At 45.2% G+C, this 18,868-nt stretch overlaps 2 protein-coding genes and 2 pseudogenes across 2 annotated transcripts; 1 reads left to right on the forward strand and 3 right to left on the reverse strand.

Moving 5' to 3' along the window:
* Nucleotides 1–240: 240 nt before the first annotated feature.
* LOC136486985 (probable LRR receptor-like serine/threonine-protein kinase At3g47570) lies at nucleotides 241–3,875 on the reverse strand (annotated as a pseudogene).
* A 3,327-nt stretch (nucleotides 3,876–7,202) lies between these two features.
* LOC136485377 (uncharacterized) lies at nucleotides 7,203–8,441 on the reverse strand (annotated as a pseudogene).
* Nucleotides 8,442–9,398: 957 nt separating this feature from the next.
* Nucleotides 9,399–10,767, forward strand: LOC136486006 (protein ALP1-like). The gene is made up of 2 exons (XM_066482770.1): nucleotides 9,399–9,640; nucleotides 9,726–10,767. Exons 1-2 carry the CDS (start codon nucleotides 9,399–9,401, stop codon nucleotides 10,765–10,767), a joined length of 1,284 nt encoding a protein of 427 aa, XP_066338867.1.
* A 495-nt stretch (nucleotides 10,768–11,262) lies between these two features.
* On the reverse strand, nucleotides 11,263–12,980 carry LOC136485378 (glutathione S-transferase T3-like). The gene is made up of 3 exons (XM_066482276.1): nucleotides 12,948–12,980; nucleotides 11,969–12,437; nucleotides 11,263–11,862 (listed from the first exon to the last, which is right to left on the reverse strand). Exons 2-3 carry the CDS (start codon nucleotides 12,425–12,427, stop codon nucleotides 11,263–11,265), a joined length of 1,059 nt encoding a protein of 352 aa, XP_066338373.1. The 5' UTR covers nucleotides 12,428–12,437; nucleotides 12,948–12,980.
* Nucleotides 12,981–18,868: the final 5,888 nt, after the last annotated feature.

Genomic DNA, 18,868 nt, shown 5'->3' on the forward strand with positions numbered 1-18,868 from the left:
AGTGTTAAAACATAGTCGTGCTTGAGAAGGTAAACTAAGTCTGCAATATGAGACATTCATACCGTGCTCGAACAACGTAGTGCATGCCCCTTCAACTTCTATGTAGCGTAGATGCGCCGCCCACGTACCGGGATCAGTGCTCCAGAGCTCCTGCAGTAAGTTCGCCAGTGTTCTTCCGTTTTGCTGATGGATGGATCGCTAGTGGCCTGTTCTTTATGCCGTGCGACTGATGATCTGCAGCAGATTTTTGATGTGGCTGATGGATGGATCGGCAGGAAGTATTGGCGATGTATTTTTAGTTTGGTTTCATTGGCCTATTGTTGATCGATTCCTATTTAGGTATAGACGATTAAAAGAAATTAAACATATTGTAAAGTAAAAATCAGTGGCAATATACTTGACTTAAGAATCACCAATAAAAGTCCTTTTACAAATCGGAGGTTCACAAGGAAATTAGCAAACTTGGAGGTTCACAAGGGATATTAGCAAGCTTGTAGACTAAAATGAACCATCTTATTGCCAGCCTAGTTCATGTGCCAGCCCGTAATTTATGAGTAGGGCATCTGAACAGCGCATGCCATTTTTATAGCATTCAACTCCTCCACTATGTCGTGCATCTTCATTCTTTGTCTTGGTGAGTCATTGCAACATGCTAAAGCAACTCTAAATATTGGATAAACGAGAATATCTAGGAATCTAGGATAGCTTGGGTGTCTGTGTTTCTACTGTATGATGCAGTAACATCAAGTATCTCTAGTATATTATTAGGATAAGCCATCTTAACAAAGCTGACAAGATTTGGCACGCCATCGTTGAAACTGTCAGTTGGCCTTCTTCCAGTAAACATTTCTAACAGGAGTACCCCGTAGCTATATGTATCACCATCCGTGGAGACATCACATCCTGATCCATACTCTGGGATATACAGAAAAGGAAATTTCATTGGCTACATTATAATTAGATCACATAAATATTTAATATTATCAGTTTATCAGATAAATAATCTTCAGAACAGCAACATATTCATATGTATCAACAACCGTTTGATTACTGACCTGGGGGGATATATCCAATTGTGCCTTTAACTGCAAATGAGCTGCCTTCAGTTTCAGGATGGTTTTTCCTGCCTGCTTCAGACGACATTATCTTTGCTAAACCGAAGTCTGTAACATGTCCAACCAAATCATCATCTAGAAGTATGTTGCTTGGTTTAATGTCACAATGAACTATACTTGGATCAATATGATCATGAAGATATTCCAATGCCTCTGCAACGTCAATAGCAATGTCGAGTCTTTTCATCAAACTTAGACTTCTTCTGATCATGCTATTTGTCATTTTGTCTGGATGCAGCCACTCATCTAAACTCCCATTGCAAATATATTCTAGGACAAGTGCCTTGAATTCATCACCATTATGGTCCAAGCTACTGCACATGGTGATCACCTTCACTAATTTCCGGTGGCAGATCCTCTTTAGAGCATTACACTCAGCTAAAAAGCTTCTACTGACTCCTTGTTGGCCAAGATCAAGAACCTTGATTGCTACGGTAGCTAAATTCTCACCAGAAGTTAAATTTCCAAAGTACACTTTACCAGAGCTTCCAGAACCAATCAAATTTGCTGGAGAGAATGATCCTGTTGCTTTATGTAGCTCGGCATAGGATATTCTCTCATGCTCCTCATTAAAGAATAGGTACTCATGATGAACAAAAGTTGATGTGGTCCTTCTCTTAATAAAGCAATAAGCAGTTACGGAGCATACACAAAAGATGAATAATCCAATAGCTCCAAAGATAAATATCTGCAATCGATGCGGTGAAGCCTTGTGAGAAGGTATAGATGGGCATGAATGGAGTTGCAAGAATGGAGGACCACCACATAGCATGGTGTTACCTGTGACCGACAATATAGTGGAATTAGAAAAGACACCTGCATCTGGCACAGGACCAGATAGGTTATTGAAGGACAGGTTTAGATAGCTTAGAGATCTAATGCCCTCTAGAAATTTGGGTATGGGTCCTGTTAACTTATTGCTCGAGAGATCCAATTTTTCAAGCACTCCCAGAGTATTCAACCCTTTTGGGATTTGCTCTTGCAGTAGATTTCCTTGTAGGTATAGGAATCGCAGTTGGACACAACCCTCAATAGCCTCTGGGATTTCACCATCTAGCTTATTCATTGAGAGGTCCATTGTGCTGAGGCTCTTCAAGTGCCCAATCTGTGTTGGAATTGCCCCACTTAGAGCATTTCTGGAAAGGTTAAGAAGTTTGGTCAGGGAAGGAATACTAAATATCTCCAGTGGGATTTGGCCCGTCAACAGGTTACAAGAAAGATCCATGGATCCAATATGCGTTAATTTGCCAAGGCTTGCCGGAATGCTGTTGTTCAGAAAGTTATTAGATAGGGAAAGGCTACTCAGTGGTGTGATGTTGCCTAATGATTGTGGAATCTGCCCTTCAAATGCATTATGACTCAGATCAAGAAACTGGAGGCTAGAAAGCTGGCCAATTTCTATAGGTAAGGTGCCTGTGAATAGGTTATTGCTAAGGTTAAGCTTTGTAAGTTTGTGGAACATCCCTACCCAAGATACGGTCCCGGCTATGTGATTTGTGCCAATTGTAAGCCACTCGAGTTGTCGAGATAGGTTGGCGATAGTAACTGGCATAGCACCTACAAAGTTGTTTTGTTCAAGGTCAACTGCTGTCAAGTTGCTACAGTTGGTTAAGGATGTGAGAAACTCCCAATCCCTAGGCTTTGTGGTTTGTAGTTCATTGTGCCCTACCGAAAACATCTTCAATTTACCATGAATACCAATATCCCGTGGGATCAGACCATGATATCGGTTTTCACGAAGTTGCAGAAATTGGAGTTCAGATGCATTTGATAAGGAAGCTGGTATTTGGCCCTCAAAGTAATTGTTTGCAAATGTGGCCAAAACAATTAGCTTGGGAAGCTTCAAGCCAATATCAAGTGGCAGTGATCCTGCAAGCTGGTTGAAGCCAAGCTTAATGACAGTGATAGAAGAAATATTGAAGAGTGATGGAGGAACAGGTCCGTCAAGCTTGTTATCCATTACATCAAAGATCGATAGGTTGGTTAACTTACATAAATCTGCGGGGATGTTGCCACTGAAGTTGTTGCTAGTAAGATACAACTGAGTCAATGATGTTAGGTTGCTCAGCCAGCTAAGGATTTGGCCCTGAAAGGAGTTTTCCTCAATACTAAGGACCATTAGCGTTGTGACATTTATTAATAGTGTCGTTGGAATTTCACCGGTCAGAGTGTTGTGGCTGACGTTGAAAATTTCGAGCTTTGATAGGTGACTCAGAGGAGCAGGGATAGAACCAGAGAAGTGGTTAGCGCCCAAATTTATAGTACGAAGTCTTCTGCAATTGCCGAGGCTGGAGGGAATATCACCTACCAGGTTATTGGACGACAGATCAATGAAGTGGAGGTATGTGAGGTTGCCGATGTCTTGAGAGATGGTGCCTCCAAGGCCATAGCCATGCAGATCTATGGCAGTGACATGGCCAGGGTGGCGACGGTCGCCGCAGGTCACGCCAGTCCATTTGCAGAAATTAGGAACTGGTTTGCTGGTGTCGTTGCTTGCTGCATCCCATGACGACAGTGCATCACTTGTTATGTGGGATTTGAGGGATAAGAGCGCCAAGAAATCATGGTGGCTAGGGTTAGGAGATGGAGAGGTGGATGTAACAAAGAGGATATTGGTGATAAGAGTGAGCATGGAGATCTGCCATGTACATAGGCTGGGAATCATCTTATGGATCTTCATTCTTCAGCAAGGTGATGGTTGTATTGTGGTTTGTCTGCACTTTACCGTGGCTGCCTGGTGCGCCTTCCATCCTGTGGGGGTGGAAGTCGTTAAATAAGGCATGAATATCTGCAGTAGTAGCCCAATCATCAACAGGAACCTGGCCAAAATTTTAAATGATTACTACATTTTTTCTATTCAAATGACTGAAAATATTTTATCTTTGGAAAGCATTATAGATAGCATCTCTGTCTGGGAAATAAATGTGGGACAACCATCAATGTGACATGTAAGAAAAGGATGGCACATGACATGACCAAACGTTGGACTATTCAAATGACACAGCTATAGATAGAAATCGCACTGTAGTGAAGTATGAAAGCTTGACAGCAGCAATAATTCAGTAGTAGATAAGAAAGGAGTGTCAAGTCAAAATCATTATGGCATTTCTACACATGAATTTTGTCATTCCTCTGTGTGGTTTGTGATTTGTAATTTTTCTTTCGGTTGGTTCCACACCGATAGGAATACTTTGCCATCAGTGTTAGGCTAGTAATAATAAACCAGTTCAGTTCAGCACGCGTGAAGTACTTTGTGTCTTTGATTCAGTAGGAGCTATTAAAGGTGATTTTTTCCTTCAAGTTTTTTTAAAAAAGATACTCAAAAGGTGCCTCATATTTGATATTCATCAAGAGAAACAATATATAATAGAGAGTATAAAATGATAACTTGGCACAAAACAGCCTCTAAGAAAAATAAGAGAGTACATAAAGACCAATCTCTGCTCTGTCTTATTCCTTCGTTTGTTTAGCGCATGCTAGAGATTGAGCTCACACTAACAGATAGCAAGGGAAAGGGATACCTGCAAACACCTTACCCATACAAAACTTTGAAGACCACAAAATTAAAGCTACCTGTTGCTGGCAGCAAGATCTAGTATCCATTAAAAGAACATTATGTGAAGAAACTCTCCTAAGGAACGTAGACTGACAATCCTTTACCACCAGAATATTGGGGCCGCTTGTTAGACACTTTAAGGAAGCACAAATATATACATGTTAGTTGGGCAGGCAGATCATGCTAGAGAGAGGCACACCCTCGTGAGGCTAGATTTTTACCGTTGGTCCCTGTACCAAATCAGTGGTGAAAGCAAGGATATTTTTCATCACTGGTTTTTCTCCACAACCGACCATGAAAATGATTTTCGTTGCCAATTTTATTACGAATGGGTGATGATATGTTATCAGTTACTACCTATGGTTTTAATAAAACCGGCGGTGAAAATATCATCGGTGAAAACTATTTTGTAGTAGTGAATATAAGCTAAACTCTTTTGTGGAGACGGGACCTACTAAAGCATTAATTTGAATTCAACACCAAAATTTGAATTATGCCTGACAATGACCATTAATATATCACCTGCGTGCCATTGGTAGACAAGGAGATGGGCTTTACAGCTTTAGTCATCGAAAGATGCAGCGATGGAGATGTGGTATTCAACCAGGATGGGTTGAGTTCACTGGACCTTAGCTTTAGCAAGATATCACTCCATATGATTTCGACAGGAAAGAAAAAAAAAAACCATCACTTTCCATCAGGAATTCAATGGCAGAGAAAAAAAATGTCATATAGAAATAATATGTTCATGTGGTCCATCAGTCGCCCCTATCAGAAAGTGAATGAAAGCCATGTTTGTACGACCGTGTAGTTAGCTGGATCCACTTTGAGAAGTTGTGTTTGTGTGGCGACCACAGAAAGTTGGGTATAGAGTATAGATTTAAAGCCAATTACTTGACTACAGTAGTGAAATGAGTTAGCTCTGCAAGCTAGTAAAACTATTCATAAGGCGGCGTGGCTGAGGCCAGGGTCACCATGCATTTTTGGGACCACATACAAATGATTACAATATATAGCATTCATTCCAAGTTAACAAAGCTCTCTCGATCTTCATCGGAATAAAAAAGCACGTACTAGTAGATGAAAATAGTTGCAGTTTAAAGAAATATGAATGCGACCGACTAGGCTCTAAGCAAATTTAGAATCGCAGACTGAGCATATAACTCAAACCACCCATCAATCTACTATCCACCTATAGAGGAAGCTGGATGTGGTTCCGCTTCCACCTATTCCCATGTCTATGAAGTGAGATTGTCAAAGTCCACAAAAACTCCTGCAAAACAAGCTGCTGAACAATGAATCTAAAGCATCTCACATGTCACCGAAGTTCACTAACTGTCCTCTGCCATCTGCCAACCAAATTATCAAGTAGCACTTGACCAGCAATCACCAATGATAACTGATATGGCTGACCCGATCATTGCTTGTGAGCTACAGTTGAGATTCTTCTCACAAAGCCCAAACAAACTACAACATCCCTGTGCACGCTCAAAACACCGCCGAGAGAAGACTTGTGGGCAATATCAGTGGTCTCTCCCAACGGATACCTCCAAGGAGGAAACAACATCCAAGGATGTTGTGGACCGATTGAATGTGCAGGGATTTCACCCAGGAGATCCACAACCTGCCAGGATGCGCGACGAAGAAGAGCAGGGCCCACAACGACGATTCAAGTAAAAGGAGTGGCGCCCATAGGCATCACCATTGTCAACAGAAACAAAGTCACTACCAGCAAGTGGTGGACCCAGGGCGCCCGCTTGGGCTCCGGCACCGGCACACGTAGCGATTGCAGCATTCTTTGAATCACATGACCTAATCGGTGCCTTAAGTCTGGATCAGGCTTCATTTTTGTCCTGGGTCTGCTACTACTGCCAGCCACTACAGCAGGTGCCGGGTAGTCCACGTGCATCACACACAAAACATCTCATACTTCGTAGATGCTCGGTATCGTGGTATGTACGGATATGTGCAAATAAAGTAGCAACACCACAAAATATAACATCCATTAATATCATTGATCTAAATAACAAAAGGGATACAAGGATTCATGCATACATATTGTTAGGTGCAAAAAAAAAAAAAAAACCCATGAAAGATAACTTCTGCCGCTAAGCACGAGACGTGGGAGACAATGAGCTTGTCTCCCACGTCTCGTGCTTAGCGGCAGAAGTTATCTTTCATGCAACATGCAAAATGCAATGAAAACATATAAGATCTGGCCATGCACTTTGGGATGAGTTTCCCTACTGTGTCGATGGGAGCCTTGAACAAGCACCCAGATCGTAAGGGTGCATCATTTCACACCCACTGCTACTGGGCTCGCTGCTACTACCTGCGAAGGGACTGTAGTAGTTTGGGACTAGGTTGGCAAGTCTCCAGTCCTGCTGCAAGGGACGGTGTTCCTCTAGTACTGCCATGCTTTGCATCTCATTGTAGGTGTAGCAAGAAGGTTGATAACAATGCCAAAAGATCCATCAGATGTTTACAGATTGATAATGACACAATCAGCACATAGTCACACCATACTTCGACCAGAAAAGTACTGATACACTTAGCTTCTGTTATTAACAGAGACCATTAAACATACTACGAGGATAAGATAAGTTGGTTTGACAAATTTAGCACCTAGCTCAGCAACAGCTTCACTTCAGTTCTGAGGGAAGAGCCAAGTCCCAAACACAATGCCAGGCTCCCATGACAGAGTTGGCAGAGGGTTGGAGACCCTGCCGTCCGTCTTGCTGTAGACCCTGCAAGAACCTGAGCCAGCACACAAACTGCAATCCCAGCCATTCTCCAGGAAGAAGATACAGTCCCCTGGCAACGCGTTACGAGTAACACAAACAGACCTGCTGCATCGTCGACGTAGAAACAAAATCTCGTTGTTCCCGATCGTCGTCACCTTAAGCCACTGTGACTGACTGAGGTCAGCTTCAAACACCCCGAACTCATTATGTCCAGCTGCATTGGGACCATCCAGGTCATCGAATGGGTGGCCCAACTTTCTCAACACCACCAGCAACACACCACGTGATTCAACACGATAGGCTATCTTGTCACCTCTTAGGAAATAACATATGTCCAAACATGGACATTTGATGACCTTTCGTATTTGAGAAATCCATGGATGTCAACAAAGCTGAAACAGCGACTTTCCGCCCATACAGACCACCACGAGGTAGCCCCTGGCTGGCACACTGCAATCCGTTTGCCTCCCCTGAAATTGATTGTTGCTACAATGAGACTGGATGAACTGAGCCACAGTATGCAACACTTTGGCTCCTTCTCCAACTTCAACGTTTCAGCCATTTCCATCCATGCTAGGGTTGCCACATCAACGGACTCATCACCCACACACAGTGTTGCGGGGGCAATAGAGGGGGCTTGACTTCAAACTGCTCCACCATCCCTGCCGACAAGCTGAGCTCGGACACGGGACAGAGGTGGAAGTGTCACAGAGGCATTGGACAAAGGATCCCTCAGGAAGCAGCCCTCTTCACTTGAAAACACTAACCAGTCGCCACAAGCGTCGGTGTACCCCGTGCAGCCAGGGAAGTGGAACGGCTCGCTTCCGGGCAGGCTGTACACCCTAGCGTCCGAGAGCAGGAGCAGAGGCAGTGGCGGGGGTAGGGGCCCGTGCCGCGTGGCCGCACGCCACTGGGGGCACACGGCGCCGAACCGGACGCGGTCGACGTGGGCAGGCAGGCGGTGGAGGATCCGGCCGGCGAGGTCCAGCGGATGTCCGACCACGATGCTCCCGTGGTATCCGCCATTGGTCGATCTGACCCTGCAAATATGATCGAAAAAAAAACAGCAGCCGTCAGCGAGGACACACATTGCGTTAATAAAATGGCAGCAAAACGCGAGCACCGCGGGCGGCGCGTGCTCGCATCACAGTCGTAGGCAAACAGGCAATGCATCGAAAACCTTGCGCGCGTGACCCGCGGCGGGAGTGGGTGGAGGCGAGCGAGTAGGGACAGAGGAGCGTCGAGTTCGGGGGTAGGAATGCTAGCGAATTACCGGAAATCGACCACCGCGGCAGGGTGAATCGTGCCCCTCCTCTTGATGTTCGGGCGGAGGCGGTGGTGGCGGCCCTGCCACCGGCAGAGCTTGGTGGGCAGGTCTAGGAGGGAAGAGGTAGAGTTGCGCTGTGCTGCTGACTGTCGTGGAGGTGAAGCGGTGGACTACGACTGTTCGAGTTCAAAGCGGGGCAAAACCGCAAAAGCCTAAAAAGAACCTTATAAAAAAAGCCCAAAAGAACCCTTTTAAAAAATGAGTTGGTATAGAGCATCTCCAACAGTTTGGTAAAAATCACTTGCCAAATGTTGTGTTTTGGCAAGTTGCTATAATAATATACCAAGTGAAAAATAAGCTCTCTCCAACAATTCCCTATTTTTAACTTGCCAAAACAAAAAAAAGGAGGGCCCACCAGTTGAGGTTGTTGACTGGTACACCCGACGGCTTCCCTTCGTTGCATGCCGATCGGTATTCCTCGTACGCGCCCGTCGCAGGATCGCCGTGCCCCTTGTACTCCTCCCGTCGCAGGATCGCCGTGCCCCTTGTACTCCTCCCGTCGCAGGATCGCCGTGCCCCTTGTACTCGTCCCGTCGCAGGTCAGGAACTCCACCAAGGCTCCCATCTCCTTGTCCCATCAGGTCCGGTAGACCTCCTATAGGACTCCAAGTGATCTAGGTTTTGTTCTTGATCCTCTCTGCTCGTGGTCAGGAATCATGCCTAGGAAGAGATCCCGAGCGAGAAGACAATTGGAAGATTCATCATCCGATGATGATGACTCTCTGATATTATCAGCAGCTCCAATTGTGCAAACCTATTCCAATGCCAAAGGAAGGCATGGTGGCTCTGTCGAAGGTCATAAAGTTCTTAACCGTGATAGAGAAGGCGGCCATGACAGGATGTTTCGAGATTATTTGGCGGACAATCCAACATACGACCCCGAAATATTCCGTCGCAGGTTCTTGTTCTTTAACTTCGGATTAATTTGTTTCATGTGCTCAAATATTATTAGAGTTGTGAAACTTTAGTTTTGTTTTCTTCAGGTACAGGATGTCTAGAGAACTTTTCTTACGCATAATGAATGCTGTTGAAGCACACGATGAGTACTTTGTGCAGAAAAGGAATGCGGCCAACGTTCTTGGATTGACTTGCTTCCAAAAAGTCACTGCCGCAATGCGTATGCTCACTTATGGGGTTCTAGCTGATGTGACAGATGAGTACGTACGCATTGGCAAAAGTACTACACTTGAGAGCCTACGTAGGTTTGTTGCTGTAGTTGTTGAAATTTTTGGCGATGAATACCTCAGATATCCCAATGTGGCGGACACAGCACGCTTACTTGCAATGGGTGAGCAACAAGGATTTCTAGGAATGTTAGGGTCCATCGATTGTATGCATTGGGCGTGGAAGAACTGTCCATATGATAAACAGGGTCAGTACAAGGGGCATGTGAACAAGCCCACTATAATTTTGGAGGTTGTTGCTTCGAACGACCTTTGGATATGGCATGCCTTCTTTGGAATGCCCGGGTCTCATAATGACATCAATGTTCTTCATAGATCTCCTTTGTTTGATAACCTGGCAGAAGGTAGAGCTCCAGAAGTGAACTATTATGTTAATGGCCATGACTATAATATGGGTTATTATCTTGCAGATGGTATATATCCGTCATGGGCTACTTTAGTCAAGTCCATTACTCTTCCTATGGGGAACAAGAGGCAATATTTTGCCAAAGCGCAAGAAGCAGCAAGGAAGATGGTCGAGAGAGCTTTTGGGGTTCTTCAATCTAGGTTTGCCATTGTTCGAGGACCAGCTCGCTTTTGGGACATTGAGACTGTAGCATTGATCATGAGGGCTTGTGTGATCATGCACAACATGATTGTGGAAGACGAAGGATTCGTGGTCGACCCTAACGAGCGTTTTGATTATGGTGGTGAGAATGTCGAACTTGCTCATGGCCGGCCTACTTGTACACTTGATGGATATATTGAGGCGCAAAGAATGACCAGGAACAAGGAAACACACGTGCAATTGAAAGAAGACCTCATCGAACACCTATGGAACCATCATCCAGATTTATATTAGCTACATAATAATTTTATGTGATTTATATTTTATAGTGATGGACAAAACAATATTACCTAATGATTTATATTTTATATTACCTATCTCGTGAGAAACATATATTAATATATATCTCGGTTTGTCGGCGTAGTAGTATACCATTCAGCACAACTAGGATCAGTAGCACAGGATGGACAGCAGTACCTGAGCAACAACAGAACAGAACACATGTGTTTCCTCAGCCTAACAACCTGAATGTTTCCTGTCACCACTTTCAGGAACAGTGCCATGCACACAGTAGCATGCACACCATGAGCAGCAGTAGCATTCACGTAGACATTTTAAACTCAAATGAAGAAAGTACTGATGCATACAATAACTTGTAATTCAAAGCAAATTAATCCGATACATGGCATTGTACTTCGACAATGGTTCTGAAGATGAATGAAACATAGGTTCAAATAAAAACAAACTAAAGGCTTGATAATTCCACAACTCAAATGAGAATATCTAAAACTAATTTGGTGAAAGCCTTGACATGATCTTCTTTTGCATCATCTCACACCACTGCAGCTGAAGTGGGTCGAGAGACCTCTTGTCCACTAGCATTATTTCTTTCTCTTCTTTCATCAACTCTGCTTCGGCCCTTTTTTCATCATTTGCCACACGCTTCTTCTCAAGTTCTAGCATTGCCTTGTCTAGCTCAAGAGAAGCAAGAAACCTCTCCTCCTTTGCCTTCTCTTTTTCCATGTCGAAAGCTTCATTCTTTGCCCACATCTTGTCCAAAGCCTCCATGCAAGCTTCGCCACCACCTCGCCTAAGGGCTTCTTTTGCTTTCTTTACCCCATCTGGCCTTTTCCTTGCTTCTTTTGCTTGGGTTTCTTGATCAGCACCCACCATAGCTTCATCATTGTTGGTAGCTTCTTCTTCTTCCCTTGGCCTGGACGCCTTCTTGGTGTTCTTGTTTATTTTCTGCTTCGCTAGTTTCTCCAACTCAGCAAGCTCTATTCTCTTTGCTGCCCACTTGTCTTCCCCCTTGAGTATCTTCCAGCAAGGCATAAGCGTAAATCCTTTTTTGTCCTCTATTTCCATATACATCTTCAATGCATCTGAAACCTGCATAGGAAAATTAATTGTTCAACCAATATACATATATATATTTGAAAACCAAATAATTGAAGTAAAATAGAAAGGAAATACATGCAACCAATATACAACATACCATGTCTTGGACAGTGCATCCACTTTGATTCCTACGCTCAATGGCGTCATAGCAAGCATGAAACTTGTTTACTTGATATTGAATTGTCAGCCACCTGTGCATGATGGAGCTCTCTGTCCTAACAGAGCCAGTTTTGTTGTTCTTCTCAAAGAACAAATGAACTCTACCCCAAAAAGTGGATCGAGTTTGGTTAGCACCATGAATTGGATCTTTGCTAACATTTAACCAACCTGAGCATACTACTTCATCTTCCTTCCAGTGAAAATTCTTTTGCCTCTTTGTTCCCTTTGTACTGCGACTAGCATGTACATCCACATCAATTGGTGGTTCAAGTTCAGAAGGAATACCATGAGTACTCTGGGAGTTCTGTGTCATCGGAAAGGTGATGTCATCTAGACCAGCAACATGCCCATAATGTCCATTGAGAAGAATGTTCGACAAGAATGCTTCTCCTGCCATCTTGTTGAGTCTACACACAAAATTTATAAAACAAAAAGAGGTAATATCAGGGAGCAATATAATTGTCCAATGGACCATGCTGCAATGACAAACTATACCAACAAGGCAAGGAATTCATGGTGGCGCGGCTCCTACTGTTGAGTGTACACATCATAAAAAATATGACTACACATGATGCGGTAAAGAAATAAAGGGGAACAGTACCATCGTAGACCACATGACATATATATCTACTTGGGCATGAAAACAGAAACCATGGACATCGTCACCACATCAGATCAACGGCAGCAAACCATGAGAACCATCAGATCAACTACAAGTACTGACTACCTACACAACATACATGCAGGAACATGAAGGAGCGATCTAGTGGATGACATTCAACAATCCATACACAACCCTATACAGAGAGCAGCAACAGACAACCCTAAACGATGGCTACAGCTGAACAAGAGGTGGAACTCGGGCTACGAGATCGAGCAGGCATGGAGATCGACGGGGAAAAGATGAAGCAGGATACCTGATTGCGGAGGCGGCCGGGACCTGATCGGGGTTCTTGGCGACGACGGGTGCTGGGGGGTCTCCAAGGACCGATCGGGGTTCTTGGCGGCGGCCGATATCTCCAAGCACGGCGACGACGGGGTGCTGGGCGCGGCGGCGGCCCGGTTCTTTGGCGCCATCGCAAGCCACCGATCGCGACGAGCAAGTGGATGCGGTCAACACGGATGGATCGAAATATATGGACACCGGCCGGCCTTGCGGCGCGCGGGAAGAGGCCGTGGAATTGTCCGCGCGCGCGGGAAGGAAGTCGGAGATGCACGGGATCAAGATGGCAACACCGATGCGCACGCGTAAATATACGCGCACGGCGACGACAGATAGCAAGTCGGGAAAATTGGCAAGCAACTTTGGCAAACTGTTGGAGAACGATTTTTGCATGTTTTGCCAAATTTTGAAGGATGGCAAGTGATTTACCAAACTGTTGGAGATGCTCAAGCTTATACCGTAGTCCTTCCACAATTTAATGCGCGACATTTTAAGCCATGCAAAATTTTAAGCCGTTTTGTATGATTTTGGCGGTCTGCTGCGGAGTTGTTAGCGTCCGGACCACGTTGGACGATGCAAAATCCCCTAAAACATTAATATGTGAAAAAAATCCCACACCTTATCTGCATGTCCGCCCACACACCCGAAACGCCTGCTCTGACGCCTGACCCGCCCCCATCCATGCACCCACCCCCATACCTATTCGTTCACCCCGTCCCCGAAGGCGCACCCCTGTCCCATCGTGCCCCCGATCGCCTGCCCCCAGCGCGCCTTGCGCCACATCCGTCGGCTCGCCGCGCCCCATTCCCCAGCGCCCCTGACTCTCGGAATAACATGAAACACTTGAATGCAACATACTTCTGAAATAGATGAAACATTTGGAGCTTACACTTACAACATATGTGTGAAAACATATGCAACATCTAGATTGGACACTTGCAACCTGTAACATGAAAACACTTGCTGCAATAGAAGACTGAAACAGATGAAACATTTTGGAACATACTGTTGCACCATACGTGTGAAAACATATACAATATCTAGATCAAAACGATTGCAACATACGTTTAGAAACAGATGAAACATTTTGAACAAACGCTTGCAACATGCCTCTGAAAAACTTGCAACATATGCAACATCCCCAGATCTACTTTTGCAACATCCATATGAAATAATTGCAACATACATCTAAAATGCCTGAAACACTTGAAACATACATATGCATAGGGGAGGGTAAGGCTGGGCCGGTCCATTCCAGTCGTCGGGTCGGAGATTGCGGCGAGCGGCTGCGCGTGAGCACCACCAGTACCGGGCTTGGCTCGGCTGCGACGGTGGGTGATGTGGGGCGATGAGCGCCATGGCTGCCAGGGTGGGGGGAGCTCGGTCGCCGGGTTGAGAGAGGGCGTTGCCGGGGGTGGAGAGGGTGCCACGCCGGTGTGCGGGTGAGCCGCCCACTCCCCTGCAATACTATCGCGCCACCTCTATGGATCTCGCTCGTGCTCCATGGATCTCGTCGGGGTGTGGGAGAGGGCCACCGGATATGTGGCATTGGGGGCTCCCGCTGGGTGAGGACGCTAGGGTGGGGGGAGGGGCGCCGTCAGGGTGGGGGAAGGAGCCGCCAGTGTGGGGGAGGAGGTCGTCGGGGTGGGGGAGGGCGCGCGCCGGGGTGGGCAAGCGAGAGAGAGAGAGTGTGGAGTAGCAGCGAAGCACGAGAGTGAGGAGCATAGCTCATTGGGCAGCGCCGGGGTGGTCAAGCAAGAGAGAGAGAGAGAGAGCGGAGCAGCAGGAAGGCACGAGAGAGAGGAGCTCGTTGGGTAGGCAGCGAGGTGGCCAGGAGTTGATTTTGTTTTTTTATTTATTTAGGCGAGTGGCGGGTGCGACAGTGAGATAAAGTTGTGCTGCACTTCACGCCACGCGTCCGGAGGGGAGTCACTGGCGTCGGATGTCCTGTTTGTTGCATTACCGTTGGTGCTGCACAAGAAATTTTTGATTTTTAATCTCATGTATGTGGAACCAAATTTGAACATGCAATTTCGAATGGATTTCACAACATAAACTCGTGTAGTATTCAAGATTCTTTAGTGTTACTTTTAACTTGTTGATTTTCTTTACAATGAATTTTCACCATTGTTCAAAACCAGAACGTTTTCACTGAGTGCCAACTGGTCGACCACACCTTATATTCTTGATCTTGTCTTTTTGAATCAAAAAAGTGTTCCTTTGCAGCCATATATGTTTTTTTCTATTTTATTGCAGACTTGAAATTCTGCACATTACCTCACCTACTAAAATGTTATCTTTTGGTTCTTTTAAATTTTAATTTCCACTATTTTCTATAGATTGTCCATTGGATAGACCTGTTCGACCACTCACACTTTCCTTTATGAACAAAAATAACTACTTACTTTCATGGTATATATTTCATATTTGTAAAGTTAGAGGCCTAGAGCATAATAGGTTTTGGTTAAGTATGCACAAATGGGCTAAGAAAGATGGTATGTCACGACACTTCTAAAGTAACGGTTTATTTTAGAGGTGTTATGTTTCTTGTTCCAGAAATCGATCGTCGCTCCTCAAAATATAAATAGCGACTAGCGGATGGACTGTCCCTGAAAATCTATTAATTTCATATAATTGATATTTTGGTTTCTAAACAATTTCAAATAAAAAATGATTTGAACTGCAAATTTTTTATTTCATTGATTACTATAACTTTGATTTAGGGTGTCTCTCCATATGAGTTGGTTTGAAAATTTCAAAATCTCAAAATGTAAAATATAATTTGGGACCCTAGATGATTTTTGTCGGCCTCTCAATTTGAGAGTCCTATGTGCATCTGCATTTGCGCCAGGATCACGCACACATATGCACAAATCATAGGAATGGTACACAGATATATAATAAAAGATTTCGAGCTTTATTGATAGCTAGAAATAAGGTCTTACAACAGTCGCTCAAAGGGGCATGGTGACAGGCTACATATCTAGCGGAAGACTATGGCCGTCAAACGGCATTATTGGTGGTCTCTAGAGCGTGATTATTATACAGCGAAGCGGTGTCCTATTCTACAGGCAACTTGAGCACTGCTAAAACCCTAGTCTCGATGTCATACTCCTACGAACGTATCTCCTTACGGGAATCCTCGTCCTCGTGGTACGCTTCCTCGTCAAAGTCATAGTCTTCTTCCGTGCCGATGTCTGTGTGTCAACAACGAGTGAGTACATACGTACTCCACAAGCCCTAACCATAGGGTGGAAATAGAAGTGTAGTGGTGATTATAATTAAGGGTTGAGTCCTAGCGGAGTATTACCATTCGTATCCAGATTAGCATCAATTCCATTACCAGTTTCATTACACATAAAAGTAAATCTAATCATAGTACCCCATCGTAGTATTTGCCCATTCCAAGGACGTGGCTATTCGAATAGGTTTAAGTGACTCTGCAGAGGTGTACAAATTTTCCCACACAATAGGTGCAACCTCATCCATGATTAGTGGACGAAATAGACTTAACGAGACCTCTTACCCGAATGTACGCGACCTTACATGTCCATATAACTCTACTACGGCTTCTTAGGGGTTGGAAACACAAAAACTGGGAAAATACCAAATCCCCCAATGTGATGATACCAAATCATCACAAAAGAAAACATGGCTCAAACACGGCCAAGAAAATAAAGGGCTTGAATGCGGCAAAAAACCAAAAGCTTAACGTGGAAGATCACATAGCATCCACACCAACCAGACCATGGAAGAAAACCTATCCCCGTGTTGGCTCCTGATATTCCGCTGCCTTCACCGGCCTCCTAGTAGAAATTATACTTCTATCTAATGGGGTGTGAGATCAAGCCTACCCATATAGATATGTGGTTGTACGTAATAACTCACTGGGCGAGAGGGACTATGAACCGGTCCTTATGTGACCGATGTGAGTACCTCCCACAGGAATCCTCTCCAGGCATCCCTGCCATGGTAAACTACCTCCATAGTTTACCACCACTCACCCCATGTCGGGGTTTAGTTTGAGGTTTAACAATTTTAAGTTCCATTATTATCCCTAAGTCTATTCACAGTGTAGAGCTCATAAAATATCAATATAACTATTTATCTTAATTCAACAATAATCATATCACATTGACCGAGCTCATATTCTAGGATAATAATCTTATAGTCATGTTTTAGCATTTCAGTGGTTTAAAGCAAGATGGTAGGGAGGGGAGCTAGGACTTGCTTTCATCATTGTCACCTTCCAGCACATCTACGAAATTCGGGTCCTCGTCCTCCTAACAATTACCGTCATCTGTCGGGTGTATCGATCGAAAATAAGACTACCGCTAACCACAAAAGAAAGGGCAAAAGCAAACATATAACTATATGGTGGCACTAGGTGCAAATGATAGGTTGGATTTTAGATGAATTCTTGAGGTGATTTCATGCAAAAAGGAGTTCGAGTTTAAAAGTTACATATTTTAGAAGTTTATTCTATTGTTATTTAACTAGGTGGAATTTTATATGCATTTTCTGGTGCATGAAAATATGTGCAAACTACATGATTTAATTCCCTAATGCATCTACTTTATTTACAATTTTTGTGGGAATTTTTCTAAACTAGGAAGATGTATGTTTAACTCTCTGGGTACATTAGGCGGGTGTACCCAGCATTTTCTAAAGCATACTCTGTGTGTGTGGATGATAGGTGGGTCACCCTAGCTACATCAGCAGTGACGGTGGCGTTGGCGTTATGGCTATGGGCCCACGTGTCAGTGAAAGAGAGGGAGAGAGATGAACGGGGTTGACGGTGACGGCAACGTCGTTCCATGCCCGGCCCACACGTCAGAGATAGAGAAGGGAGAGAGGGAACGACGGCGGGCGGGGGTGACCGCCACATCATCAGAACAGGGGAGGGGGAGGTTTGGCTCGCTAGAGTTGGCCACGCCGGCGGCATTGGTCCTCGGTGGTGGCATGTAATAGGTGCACGGTGCTCACGGGGTTACGCCACGGCCGATGGTAGGGTTGCCATTGGCAACGGGTGCCTATGGCAGCGGACCAGAGAGGTCACGGCGGTGCCGTGCGGTGAACTCGGCCCTAGAGGCCCTATCCTAAACAACTAACTATGTGTACGTCTGTGCAAGTGATCTTGAGTATAAGGATCATCAGCTGCTGGACGTAGGGACCAAATTGGCCCAAACCAGGATAAACCATTGCGTCTTCTCTGTGTGATTCTCGCATTCCTAAGTCCATCCGAGGACTAGAGACTCGTACTCTGACACCAACTCGAACAACTATGCTTGCCACGGTTTTGACCCCGCGACAGCTGGTGCGCTAGGTAGGGGGCAGCGTCAAGTGTGATTCTGGCTCTATGGTGGCTAGAGCCAGCCACCTCGTCGCCAGAGCGAGCAGCACCGCCCTAGTCGATGGTGTCTGCTTCCCCGGTGGGTTCTCGATCACGGCTAAGGCATTCCACGATGAAGGAACCCTGCACGAAAATGGGCCCGCACGACGAAGGGAGCAATGTGCTAACTCCGTAAACAGCTAAGTCCCCCTGCCGTTAAGCTCTCTTCCATATGTTCTTCTTCTCTCAAGTTGCCATTGGGGGACACACTTGCCCACTCAAATCAACTCGCTTTTAGGCCACGATCCTCCTCGCCCCGATCTCACAGTCGGGGAGCATGCCACCCTATTCTCCTTGCCCTGGCCATCGGGCGGGATAAGCTAACACCCTAACGCCACATGGGCATGACCTAGGCCAATGGAGCTAACAGTTGATGATGACCGGGCCTAGAAAGAGGGAAGCAGGCTCCGGGGACGCTCCCCACCGAGACGAATAGAGTGTGGAGCGGAAGCAGTGACGAAAAGCACGCAGATTGGATGGGCGGGCATGCCCTTAGCGTCACA

The sequence above is a fragment of the Miscanthus floridulus genome, chromosome 10 (assembly GCF_019320115.1).
Source record: "Miscanthus floridulus cultivar M001 chromosome 10, ASM1932011v1, whole genome shotgun sequence".
NCBI classification, from domain to species: Eukaryota; Viridiplantae; Streptophyta; class Magnoliopsida; order Poales; family Poaceae; genus Miscanthus; species Miscanthus floridulus.